Here is a 12803-nt window from a genome sequence, read left to right on the forward strand (position 1 = left end):
CGGATCTTCTGTCTGGGCAGAGGGGACCCTGGAGTCAGCCCAGCCTTGGGAGCTGGGGGATGTGGATGGCGGTGAGTGTGCAGTCTCTGGCTCCACATCCCAGAGGCATTCGCACAGAGGGACCTGTGTCCACATACCCAGGGACGAGGGGCCCACCCACATAGTGAGAGGCAACATGGAGTCACACAGCCATTCCTCTGATGTTTGTGGACTGGGCTCCGTGAGTGTGCGGCAGGTCCCTAGGCTGTGTGCGCCCGCCCAGACCGTAATGGAGCGTCCTGTCCTTGAGGAGGAAAGGACACTGATCCAAAGCGGAATCCTGTGGTGGAGGGCTGAGACAGGGGCACACACGGGCTTCTGGTCCTGATGCCCAAACAAACCTTGGGGTGGGCAGATGGCAGTAGCCAGTGCAGGGAACAGGGTGAGCTGAGCCTCAGGCTGGGGACAGCCAGATCAAAGGTCTGAGTGGGGGAGGTGGAGGGAGCAGAGCACCAGCCTGAGTCCCCCTCCCTCTGTATACTCCTTCTCCCCCCCCCCATTTCTGAGGACACCCAGGCATCATACCCACCTTTGCCTCAAACAAGAGGGAGAGGGTCCCCCTGCCACCCTGGCTTCACAAAACAGACCCGTCCACTCTTGGCTCCTTTGCCCTGAGTGTCTAGCCTGGGATGAAGCCCCCCTCCCCCACCAGAGTCCAGTCGGGGGGCTGTGTTATGATTCCCCCACCTGCACCCCTCAAAATTTCTGCAGAGGAGGGCCATGGGTGCTAGGGGACATGTGGGCTTGGGTTGGGACTTTCCCCCTTGGAGTTCCACCTGTCCACAGTCTTCCCAAGGCGGCATTTCCCCAGCTGGGGACCAGGCCATTCTAGGGCCCCATTTCTGCTGCCCTTTCCTTGGTGGTAGGGGTGGGGGGTAGTTAGTCAGGGAAGCCACTTGTCCAGGCTGGGGACAGCTATGGCGTCTGGTGGCCCTCAGCTTTTGTAGATATGCATCCATCCAGAAAGGACAGTCAGGCCTGGGACCGGCCTGACCCACTTGTGTGTGGGGGGATGGTTGGGAATTCCCTGGGATCTAGGGGAGGATGGTACCCTGGTAGAGGTAGGACACCCCCCTCCAGTTCCCCTGCACCAGCTCATCCTGGACCTGGCCTTGTGAGCAGTGGAAACGCATCAGTCTAAGGCCAACCCTATCTGTCCTGCCCTGTCCCCAGCACCGCCTGAGGGAGGAGGGGGACTCTATCTCCAATAAAGCAGAAATAGGCCGATTTGATCTTAAAAATGGGGGCGCCTGGATGGCTCAGTCAGGGAAGCATCTGCCTTTGACTCAGGTCATGATCTCAGGGTCCTGGGATAGAGGCAGCTTCCCCCTGTCCTCTGCCCCGGGTCATGCTCGCGCGCGGCGCCCTCTCTCTCTCTCTCTTTCTCTCTCGCTATCTCTCAAATAAATAAATAAATAAAAATCTTAAAAAAAAAAAAAAAAAGGCCAGCAACGGGGCTCTGGGGTGGTATGGCCAAGCTGCTGGAGCAGGGAGAGAAAGGGCCAGGACGGGCCCAGAGCCTAGCGGCTGCAGGGGCACCACGCGTCTGAAGGGCAGGTGGGGGCTGGGGGGCGGGCGCGGAGATCCTCCCTTTCCAATAAAGCTCCTCCTCCACAGGCTCGGATGGCCGGCGCCCGTGGAGTCTCCGTCTGTTCCCCAACCAGTCCTGCCCGGGTCTCTGTGCAGCTGGGGGAAGTGAGCTTCCTGCCATCTTGCCCCGGGCCTCGATGGGCCCCCAGCCAGCACACCTGCGCAGCCGTGCAGCGTCGCACCAGCCTGGAGGCACAGACCCGGCGTGACGTAGGCGTCCCAATCACAGACACACCCCTGGAGCAGTCGGAGCCCTCGCCTGACTCCACCCCCGCGCCCTGACCGCTAGCGTGGCCGCGCCCCGAGGAGGCCGCCCAGGGCGGGCTGCACGAGGCGGGCAAGACAGCAGGCCTTCACCTGTTGTCCCCCGCACCCCGCCGCCCCCACAAGTAGCCTCTCCTAGAGACCCTCCTCCCCCGGAGCCCCCACCTGTCCCCCTGAGCTCCGCCTCCCTCACGGTCCCCCCACCATCCGGGTGCAAGGCCCCTCCCACGGGCGCGGGCCTCCGCCTCTCCAGACTCCAGACCCTAGACCCTGCGGGCGCTGAGGCTAACGCGGCCGGGGGCCGGCGGGGGTGCGGAGCCGAGCTCTCCGGGGAGCGCGGCGGGGCGTGCGGGGCGGGGGCGGGGCGTGCGCGGGGCGTGCGGGGCGGGGGCGGCTCCACGCCCACCAGCCATCTGGCCTCACCGCCGCCATGGCCGGCGGGCGCCAGGCCGCGCAGATGTCGCATCTCAGCAAGGTGGGTGCCGGGGTGGGGGGGTCCCGCCACGCCCCCCCCCCGGACTTCCCGGCGTCCGAGGCCGGGAGCGGCAGGAGAGGGGTGGGTGCGCACGAGTGTGGACGCGGGTCTGGGGGCGACGGCCCTGTGTGGGACGGGGCGGGGCGGCAGAGACCCGGCGGGAGGGGGGGGCCCTCGCCTCCGCCCCTCCCCCGCTCCTCTGAGGTTCGCCGCGGCCCCAAATCCCACCGTCATGCGCGTTAATCTTCTCTAAGCTCTTTGATCCCGGGCATCCCTGCCCGTTGAGGGGCCTCAGGGTTTGGGGCGGGGGGAGGCCGGCAGGAACAGCCCCTCAAGGCCCCCCTTCGCCCAGATGGAGCGGGTGGTCGTGAGCATGCAGGACCCCGACCAGGGCGTGAAGATGCGGAGCCAGCGCCTGCTGGTCACCGTGATTCCGCACACCGTCGCTGGTGAGGCGCGGGCGCCGGTGTGGGACTGGTGGAGGCCCTGCCTCGGCCCGCCCTCCCCCATGCCCGTCTCTGCTGTGCAGGGAGCGACGTCGTGGAGTGGTTGGCCCACAAGTACTGCGTCTCCGATGAGGGTAAGGGGGTCAGCCCCTTGCTCGTCCTGCCCCCTGCCCTGGGGTCCCTGCGCTGATGCCTAGGCTGGGCCTTCGCAGGGCTCACAGGTGTCAGGGCCAAGCCAAATGCCCTGGGGAGGGAGAGCTCCCAGACTGGTTCTCCCAGGCTGGGAGCTCACTGCCTTGCCCTCCCCCCGCAGAGGCGCTGCACCTGGGCGCTCTCCTCGTGCAACACGGCTACCTCTACCCTCTGCGCGACCCCCCCAGCCTGGTGCTCCGGTCAGATGACACACCCTACAGATTTCAGGTCGGGTGCAACTAACCCCAAACCAGCAGCCCAGCTAGAGGGGACTTGCAGAAGTGGGGGTGCTGGGATTGGAGTAGGAAGTGGTGATGTCATCACAGGTCTGGGTCCACGGCCCCTCCCCAAGAGTCTGGACTGTAAGTGCCCTGCAGCAGAAGGACCAAATTAAGGGGAGAGACCTTTAGTTTCTCTGAGGCCGCAGCAGGGGCCCCATAAGGGTTAGTACCTGCAGAGGGTTCTGATGGTTCCCCTGAGGACCCTTAAGTCCCCACTCATGAGGAAGTCCGTGTGGCACCTGAGGACGGGATCCTGGCATCTCAGTGTGTAACCCCAATCACGACGGAGCGCCCCTGCCTGGCCGCCCTGACCACAGCGCTCCTCACCCACAATCCTCAGCACAGACTGAGTACATGCATGGCTTGGGCGGGCCCCACGCCACCCCACCAGGCACTAGGGACTCAGGGAGCCCAGGCAAGGAGGCAGTGCCTGCACCAGGCCCCCAAGGGGTGAGTGGAGCTCAGTTCCCGGTGGGGAAAATGGCCGGGGTCCATGAGTCTCCAGGCTGGGGGCAGACAGGCAGATTCTGAGGTACCATCTGGCCAGCCCAGTCTCTTCCCAAGGGGTCTGGGAAGGTGAACAACTCCTGGGGTGGGGAAGGCCCAGGAGGTCCCGGACACCCTGTCCCTGAATCATAGCAGACGCCCTATTTCTGGACGAGCACGCTGTGGCCAGCTGCTGAGCTGGACTATGGTGAGTGGGGAGGAGTGGGCTGACCTGGGACAAGTGCGGAGCACTGCTGCCCTCCCTCCCAAATGATGCCTTGTGGACGAGGAGCAGAGATTTCTCCTCTGCAGTCTGGCCCCTTGTCCTTCCAGCCATCTACCTGATGAAGAAGAACATCCGAAAGCAGGGGGCCCTGGTCGGCCACGAGAAGGTGGGACCCCCCTCCCCCACTGGCTGAGTCCAGCCAGAGGAACCCAAGCCCTGCTCTTGACTCCGGGGCCTCGCAGTTTGCCCTGGAGCACATCACCCAGGCCCCAGGACAGTGCAGACACGCAAACACATCATCCCTGTATGTCTCCGTGGGGAGGTGGTTGGTCTGCACCCCAGAGCTGGACACGGGAGGGGTTACCCAGTGGAGATCTCCACATTCCCCAGGAACACTGTGACCAGCTGCACAGGAAGCTCAGCCACATGTGGGACCTGGTGGTGATGCAGGCCCGAGAGCAGCTGCGGTAAGATCTCGCCCTGCTTATGTCAGGCGGGCGCCGAGGGGGCAGTGCCCGGCGGGCCCAGGACTAGTGCATCAGGCACTGGGAGCCGTGGGGCCAGAAACAGCATGGCCCGGGCTTGGCTGCCCACCAGGCTCTGGCCTGGTGCCATGTCCCCCCAATGCCGCCTCCCTCCCCAGGGCAGCTAAGCAGCGCAGGAAGGGGGACAGGCTGGTCATTGCATGCCAAGAGCAGACATACTGGCTGGTGAACAGGCCCCCGGTAAGCCCCCTTGTGTGTGGGGAGGGGTGGCGTGGCTTCTCGTACAGCAGTGAGGTCTTGCGTGGAGGCAGTGTGTTTCCCTCAAATGCTCTCTCTGGACCTACATTTCGAGCCTGTGGTAAGGATGTGGCTTTCGGGGTCCCAGCAGGAAGTTGTAGTTCTGTGACCCGTCAGAACCCAGAAATCACAGGGCCCGTCCGCACGCCACAACAAACCAGTTTCTTTGTGGCCTAAACGAGGAGGCAGAGTGGGCCAGGCTTATCTACAGCATCGAGGGACTGAGGTCACCGGCCAAGGACTTCTGGGGGTGCTGGGCTGCAGCTAGGCCTTACCCAGAACCGGGGTCTGGACAGGTGGTTTGCAGTCCCCCTCTGCGGGGGGGGCGGGCTGTGGGGCATTCACAACCACCATGAGTGAAAGTTCCTACGGGAAAAATCGTGAAAAAACCACGAGTGAGCCACCCACAGGCCCAATACCTCATTGGGGTGTGTGTGCACACGCGCCCGTGCGGGGTGGCGGTGGGGCTGTCCCTGGAAGATGGTTGCTCATCTTCTGCTGGAGGGCCAGGTGGGTGGGGTGGGGGGAGGAAGTGGCGTGGCCCCAGGGGTGTGTATGTGGGCTGAGGCCAGGGCCGTGCAGGGCGAGGGTCCAAGTGGAGGGGACTGGGAACGGCAGCTGGAGCTCCGGGTGAGCGGGCATAAGGGCTGTGCCCTGGGCCACGGAGGGGAGAGGCCAGACAGCGTGTGTATTTGAGGATGGAGCGGCTAGATGCGTGGCAAGCGGGGGGGGGCGCTTGGCTGGCACAGCTAGTGCAGTGGGCAGCTCTCGGCCTCAGGGTTGTGAGTTCGAGCCCTCTGGGCATACAGCCCTACTGAAGAAGAAGAAGGGTGGTTGTGTTTGGGGTCCGAGCAGTCAGGAGCACGGCAGGGAGGTGAGCTCGCCGGACGTGAGGTCCCCGTGGGGGTGGGACAGGTGGAGAGTTGGCTCAGGGGCTTGAGTCTCAGACTCTGCGGTTCCTCCAGATGTCGGTTTCCGTGTTACAGGATGACGTGTGGGTGCAGAGCCTCAGTTTACGGAGGTGGGTGGGGGGCAGAACACAAGGCTAGCTTGGGTCTCAACGGCCCCCACCTGGGTCGTATCCCCATCTCGGCCTTCCCTCTGCAGCCAGGTGTCCCCAGCATCCTGGAGCAGGGTCCAGAGCGTAGCTTCTGCGCTGCCGAGGGAGTGCAGATGGTGAGGGCCCTGCATATGCTCCCCACCACCCTGCGTACATGTCTCCCCACCCCAACCTGGGGGCTGCCCATCCGTCCGTCCATCCTTCCGTCCGTCCATCCATCCATCCATCCATCCATCCAAATGGCGCTTGACCCTTACACCGAGAGGCCGTGCTCTGCTGCTGGCATCACTCGCCCCTGCCTGCACCCCCACTCCCACGCCTCTGCTCTCACCTCTTGCCTCCCCAATCTGCTACACTGGGTGCAAGTAAGTGTGATGGGGCTCTGGGAAGGGTGGGAGCTCTTCTCCAGGCTGGGGCAGCCTCAGGGGCCGGGGGAGTTGGAGATGTGCCCAGCAGAGCCATGGGCTTGAGGGGCCTGGGCTGAGCCAGCCACCTCCCGCCAAGGCCTCCAGTGGCTTTTGGACAGACATGTCCCGACCTGGTACCAGCTGAGCCCTCTGTTCCAATCCCACAAAACCCAAAATATACAGTATCTAGTGTCTTACAGAGAAAACTTCTTCCCGACTTTGAAGCTGTAGTTCACGGTCGCAGGTTTGTAGTTTTCTCGTTATAAGGTCAGCCAAAGAGAGCCCAGACCGACATTGGAGATCCCGGGCACCCTGAGGCTCATGTGTGTGTTGGGAAGGATCAGCCCGTCCACCTGGCCCTGAGGATGTGGCAGGCAGGCTCTGAGCTCCGCACAGGATGGGATAACCTTGAGCTCAAGTTAGCAAGACTGTCCCCCACTGTGATCCTGTGGCCTATCTCTCCTGTAGCTGCTAGTTTTTTAAAAATGACCTAAATACATTTGAAAATATGAAATAGGGACAGTTGGGGAACTGCAGGGTAATTCTGACAACTTATGGGCTCCATGGAACATTCCGGAAACCCCTGGACTAGAGGCCCCCAGATGCTTCTTGGAAAACCAGACCCCTCCTTTAGAGGAAGTGGCTCCAAGGAGCAAGGTAGGGGGCCTGAGTCATTCTACACCAGCCCCAGGATGATGGGCTCATGAACCCAGGGTGGGCTGTCAGTCCCCACGGGGCCCGCCTTCTAACTGCAGCCCATTCGGCCCCTTTCAGATCAAGAATACAGAGTTCTACAAGTGGGAGGTAGGTTGTGGGGGTCGGGGAGAGAGGGGCCTGGGCTGGGGCTCAACCAGCCCAGGCCCCATCTCATAGGCCTCACGTCCTAGATGGAACGCTGCAGGAAGGCCCTGACCAGGGCCCGGGTGAAGTCCTCCGTCTGCCTTGAGGCGTGAGTGGGCTGGGGGGCCCAGAGCGCAGACCCTTCCTCTAGTGCCTTCTCCGCACGGCCTCTCCCTGCACTGGCCCCCATCGCCCCCCCACCCTAGGTACCTGAAGTTCACCAGCCAGCATGGACCACACGACCCCATCGTGTCAGGGTGCCTGCCCAGCAACCCCTGGGTCACAGACGATGACACCTACTGGACCATGAATGCACCCAGGTGCGCCTAGGGTGGGCAAGGGGCTCTGCTCCCCAGCCTCCCGTCCGCCGGCGCATTCCTCGTGCTCCTGACCTGCCCTCCCTGTCCCCTCAGCGTGGCTGTGCCCACGAAGCTGCGTGTGGAGCGATGGGGTTTCAGCTTCCAGGAACTCTTGGAAGACCCTGTGGGACGGGCCCATTTCATGGACTTCCTCAGGACCGAGTTCAGCGGTGAGAAGCCCCATGCCCTGCTCGAGGCCCCCGGGAGGGAAGCTGCTGCCGGGGACCGTCCAGGTTCCTGCCAGCCCTGGCCACGGTGCGGGTGGGCCTCACCTGGTGTGTGGACCTGCAGCCGAGAACCTCAGCTTCTGGGAGGCGTGCGAGGAGCTGCGCCACGGAGGGCAGGCCCAGATCCACGCCACGGCAGACGCGGTGTACCGGTGAGCGCCGAGGGCGGGGAGCGGCCGGCGGTGGGCGGGCGCGTGGAGCCCCCGCAGCTGGGCCTGTCCCTCTCCCCCGTCCGCTGGCACAGGCAGTTCCTGGCCCCTGGTGCTGCCCGCTGGGTCAACATCGACAGCCAGACGATGGAGCGGACCCTGCGGGGCTTGCAGCAGCCCCACCGCTACGTGCTGGACGACGCCCAGCTGCACGTCTACATGCTGATGAAGAAGGTGAGCGTGCGGGGCTGGGGGCGCTCCCCGCTGGGGCCGGCACCTCCCGCCCGCGCCCGCCTTCCCCCTGCAGCTTACGCTCCGCTTTGCGGAGGAGCAAACTGAGGCTCAGAGGGGCTGAGGGCTGGCCCAGCCTCCTGCGTAAGGAGAGGTCCAGTTGTGATTTTAGGAAGTGTTTCGTCTCGTGTTGCTGCCGTGACGATCGCCCCAAGCCCGGGGCCTTACGACAGCGACGTTCTAGTCCGTCCCAGCGTGCGGGTCAGAAGTCCCGCACAGGTCTCCTGGAGCGAACGTTGGGGTGTGGGCAGCGCCGGCCCCTGCTGGAGGCTCCGGGGCGGGGGCATCACGTGTCCGGCCTTTACAGCTGCTGGACACGCTGCCTCCTCGTGCGCAACCCCTCCTGCGTCCTCAGGCTGGCAGGTAACCTCTCCAGCCTGACCTTCTGTCCTCCTGCAGGCTCCTCTTTGACTCAGGCCCCTGGTGCCCACGGGCCTGGCCGTCCAATCCAGCACATCTCCCCACCTCCGTCCCTTTGTCTTGTAAGGGACACAAGCACGGGTTCAGGGCTAGGGTATAGACATCTCTGGGGTCTTCTCTGAATGCCACAGCCTATAAATATTTATCTATTTTCTTTTCAGTTTGCTTGAATTTGGGTCTAAAGCAAGGTACATATGTTAGAATTGGTTAATAAATCTCTTAAACCTCTTTTTTTTTTTTTTAAAGTAGGCTCCATGCCCAGTGCAGAGCCAATGTGGGGCTTGAACTCACGACCCTGAGATCAAGACCTGAGCTGAGCTGGAGTCGGACGCTTCACCGACTGAGCCATCCAGGCGCCCCAAACCTCTTTTTTACATTTATTTATTTAATCTCTTCACCCAACGTGGGGCTCGAACCCACGACCTTGAGATCAAGAGTTGCACACTCTTCTGAGTGAGCGAACTGGGCACCCTCTTAAATCTCTTTTTATTTATTTACTTAATTTGTTTTAATTTTTTAAAAGATTTTGTTTATTCATTTGACAGAGAGAGACACAGCGAGAGAGGGAACAGAAGCAGGGGGAGTGGGAGAGGAAGAAGCAGGCTCCCAGCGGAGGAGCCCGATGCGGGACTCGATCCTAGGACCCTGGGATCACGCCCTGAACCGAAGGCAGACACTTAACAGCTGAGCCACCCAGGCGCCCCTTAAATCTCATTTTAAAGTATGGTTTTGTTCTGAAGGAGTTGCAGTCCTGTGTTGTGGCCTGGGTCGCACTAGTGGTGCCTCGCGGGGTCTTTGGAGTGTCTCCCTGCCGTCTGTGTTTCTGAATATCGGTAGTGATGTTTCAGACTGGGTCAGATTTGTCTCCAGTTCTGTTGTGTGTTCGGTGTTGTGGACGGTGTTTTTCTTCAGAGACGGTGTGGGGTTCTCCCGTCGGGACGCACGTGGGGCCCGGCTGTCTCTCTCTCTTTGTGTCGCGAGCAGCCCCTGGCAGTTGCTGGCCGGCCTGTGATTCTGTGGGGGTGAGGAGCCGGCCCGTGCCTGCCTCTGTTTCTGGGCTCACGTCTCAGAGGCATCTGCCCTCGCCTAGTCTTTGTGGCACGGTCATCTAGGGAAGGCAGAGTCGATTCCCGATTCCTTCTCTTGTTTTCTCCTTTTCAGAATAATGACTTGGACCCGCTGTGTCTGCCAGGGGTGGTCCGCGAGTCTGAGGTGTCTTTAATACCGCGGTAAATCCGCCGTCTCTCCAGATGACGGGTTTCATTCCCCGTGGTTCTTGCTCTTCCTTGCTGTGCACCTGCTGGCTGCTGAGGCACTTGGGGTGTTCTGGGGTCTGCAGCGGCGTGTCCCGGGCCCCCTGCGCTGCTCCCGTCGGCAGCCCTGGCCCTTCTCCTAGGCTCTTTAGAAATCGACCTGCGCGCCAGACGTGTTTGCTGTCACCTGGATTGTTTCCAGGCCTTTCAGCGAGCAGAATTAGGGAACGGGAGTGTTTGATGTAGAGTGTATCAGTAGTTCATGCTGACACAGCTCATTCAGACCCAGCATCACAATCTCCGTCCCCTCTCTGGCTTTCCTCACTAACCCTCCGAGAACCGTGGTTCGCAGCGGCACTAACGTAACGACTCGCCTGCTTTTCCTCACATTTCGCTCCGGAGTCGGAACCGAACAGCACGGCACTGCCGTCTACAGTGCAGTCACTGGAAGTGGTCTGCGTGGTTCTTGGCCGGGTCCTGTGTATATACCGTCCCAGAGACGCCCCTTGAATAGCTCCGTTAGGTGTGGTCAGGGTGGCGTCACCCGCTGCACGGTCACCAGCTCACTTGTTCCACTTTACCTTCAATGTTCAGGAATTGATTATTTGTTGTTTTATCTTGTAATTATGTAAAGTATCTACCCAGGTTCAAAATCCAACCTACCAAGAAGGTACATTTCAAATCAGTCGAGTTATATCCCAGTCCTTCCTCAGTCTTCCCATCTCCCCACTGAAATTAACTATTTAAAATTTGTATTTATTTTTCTTTAAAAAATAGAAACAATTAGGTTCATAGTTTTCTCTCTTTCTTTATTGGATACCATACAGTTTTTCTCGACCTTGCAGTTTATTTTGCTCCGTGTCCTCGCCCTCACTCTTAGGGTACACCGAGAACCAGGGGAGGCACTACTTGGGATTTCCCGCTGGAGGTCCCATGGTTCACCCCTCCGAGCATGGGCACTGGGCCCCTGCCCACTTTTGAGGGTTAATAGCCCCACTGGTCAGGAGCCCAGGTCTCCCTGAGTCTGTCTGACTTGGTCAGGGCAGGTCTGGGATGGTTGCCTCCAGCACTGTCCACTGAAGGGGCTCTGGGGCTGGCGGGGCCCCAGCAGTGCCAGGCTGGACCCCCCTCGGAAGCTGGCTGAACGCCGTCTCTTGCAGGACTCCTACCCGAGGTTCCTGAAGTCCGCCGCATACAAAGACCTGCTGGCAGAAGCTGTGATTCCCCCCGACGCCAAGAGACGGTGAGCCTGGCCGTGCCCTGCGGCCGGGGCACTGAGGCAGGCGGGCCCCTCACAGCTGCCCTGTGCTCAGGTCTGCTCTCGTCCCCAGGGTGTTCCCGTTTATGCGTAAGCCGCCGCATTCGAGCCCCAGCCCTGCTCTCCTACCTGCCTCCACCTCTGGGGAACCTGTGGCTGTGGCCAGTGGCCCTGAGTGTGGTGACGGGGACACCTAGGTGGGCATAAAGCAGGAGGGGAAGTGGCCACCCTCACCGCTTGCCCGGAGTCCTGGCAGCTTTTGAGACCACTGGCATGGGCGTCCCCTAATTCCTAGGGGGCCTGGCCTTGCCCCTATGCCCATGGCCTCTTGGGCTCCCACCTTTTCCCTTGTCAAGCCGTCCCCTCCCCAGAAGGGGCTGGTCCAGGTGCTGATTCCCAGGAAGGGGTGTTGGGTGTCACTGTCTGAGCTCGGGTCACCTGAACAAAGGTGGGATGAGATGGGCCAAGCAGGTCAGGTCACACGAAGCCCTGGCATTCTGTGGTCTCCAGTTCGTTAAACCGCTGGCCAATTCCAGCTGGCTTCAGCCAGTGGCACTTAGCATGAGGAAATGCAGGCCTCAGGGCAGATTTACCCATTTACCCACAGCGCTCAGTGTGACCCTGCAGGGACCCCACACCACATCCCCAGTGCTGCTGGGGCCGTGCTCAGCCTTCCGTCTGGCCCAGAGCTATTCTCATGGGTCTTGCCCACACCGTGGCCATCGCTGCGCGTGTCCCAGACCTCATCCGGCAGGGACACATCCAACTGGTGTCCTCGAGGCTGTGGCTCTTCTGCCATTGTTGCACAGAGATGACTCCACTGTCACCACCCGTGACAACTGGTCCCGGTTCGTGGCCAGGGCAGGTGGAACCCTTGGGGAACGGGGGTGATGCTAGACCCAGGGTAAAGTACGGCCACTCCTCTGGGGTGCAGCTCTGTCAGGCCAGAGGGGTGCCACCCATTCCACTCCCACCCATGCCCGGCCCAGAAATAAATGACAGTTGGGCCTCACTCTGAGCCCACCCTGTTGTGGTCCGAGTCATTGTGGACTGTGGGTTGAGTGTGGTGTGTGGTGTGCACGAGTGAGGCACGCATGAGGTGTATGGCGCAGGAGGCACGTGTGTCTGTGAGGCACGCGGTAGGCCTGAGGCAGGCGTGTGTGAGGCACGCAGTAGGTGTGAGGCAGGCGTGGTGGTGTGTGAGGCATGTGGTCCGTGTGGCGTGAGGTGTGAGGCGTATGTGAGCTAGGAATTGGTGGAGGACGGTGGGGGGGTTCGGTATCAAAGACGTTAGTCAGGGAGGGTCCCACGCGGGTGGGTCCATAGCAGAGGAGGGACTCAGCTTTCCAGCTGGACTCAGACTGCAGACTCGGTGGTCTTGGGAGGAGAGGGTGGGGAATGCCGTCTGTGCTCTGGCAGGGCAAGGGTTCCTGGGTGCTCCGGGAGTCAGGAAACTGAGTCCCGGGAGGTCATGGGGCGAGAGGAGGCACTTGGGGTTCAGTCCAGCATCTCCTGGCCAGCTGCACCCTAAGGCCGAGTCACAGGGAGCCTGGCATGGGTCAGAGTCCGAGGGACTGTGGGCATGGCTGCTTTCCTTACACGTCCAGGGTGCAGGATGCCCACCAGTGCGGGCATCTCCTGGGCCCCGCCTCTAGCTCCTGCCCAGTCTCGGGACCTGCAGGGTGGTCCCTCCCGAGCAGGTGGCTCCGCGTGCTGGTGTGGGCCCTGGGAGGCTGAGGGGCACTGCTGCAGCCCCTA

General features: G+C 61.6%; 1 protein-coding gene across 6 annotated transcripts; it reads left to right on the plus strand.

Annotated features, from left to right (window-relative positions):
- The first annotated feature begins 1882 nt into the window (after window positions 1–1882).
- Window positions 1883–12063, plus strand: RGS11 (regulator of G protein signaling 11). 6 transcript variants are annotated; one of them, XM_087854241.1, is made up of 17 exons: window positions 1883–2368; window positions 2721–2817; window positions 2898–2948; window positions 3128–3234; window positions 3927–3981; window positions 4107–4165; window positions 4390–4466; window positions 4643–4724; window positions 5889–6206; window positions 7023–7052; window positions 7136–7197; window positions 7295–7408; window positions 7502–7617; window positions 7739–7826; window positions 7919–8057; window positions 10948–11030; window positions 11119–12063. In XM_087854241.1, exons 1-17 carry the CDS (start codon window positions 2324–2326, stop codon window positions 11240–11242), a joined length of 1647 nt encoding a protein of 548 aa, XP_087710367.1. In that variant the 5' UTR covers window positions 1883–2323; the 3' UTR covers window positions 11243–12063. The 6 variants fall into 6 exon arrangements, with proteins under 6 accessions (XP_087710367.1, XP_045640455.1, XP_045640456.1 ...); XM_045784499.2 differs by having other exon boundaries at window positions 1884–2368; window positions 3930–3981; XM_045784500.2 differs by having other exon boundaries at window positions 1886–2368; window positions 5889–5957.
- The last annotated feature ends 740 nt before the right edge of the window (window positions 12064–12803 follow it).

The sequence above is a fragment of the Ursus americanus genome, chromosome 2 (genome assembly GCF_024610735.1).
Source record: "Ursus americanus isolate L20-20 chromosome 2, mUrsAme1.1.p, whole genome shotgun sequence".
Lineage (NCBI taxonomy): Eukaryota > Metazoa > Chordata > Mammalia > Carnivora > Ursidae > Ursus > Ursus americanus.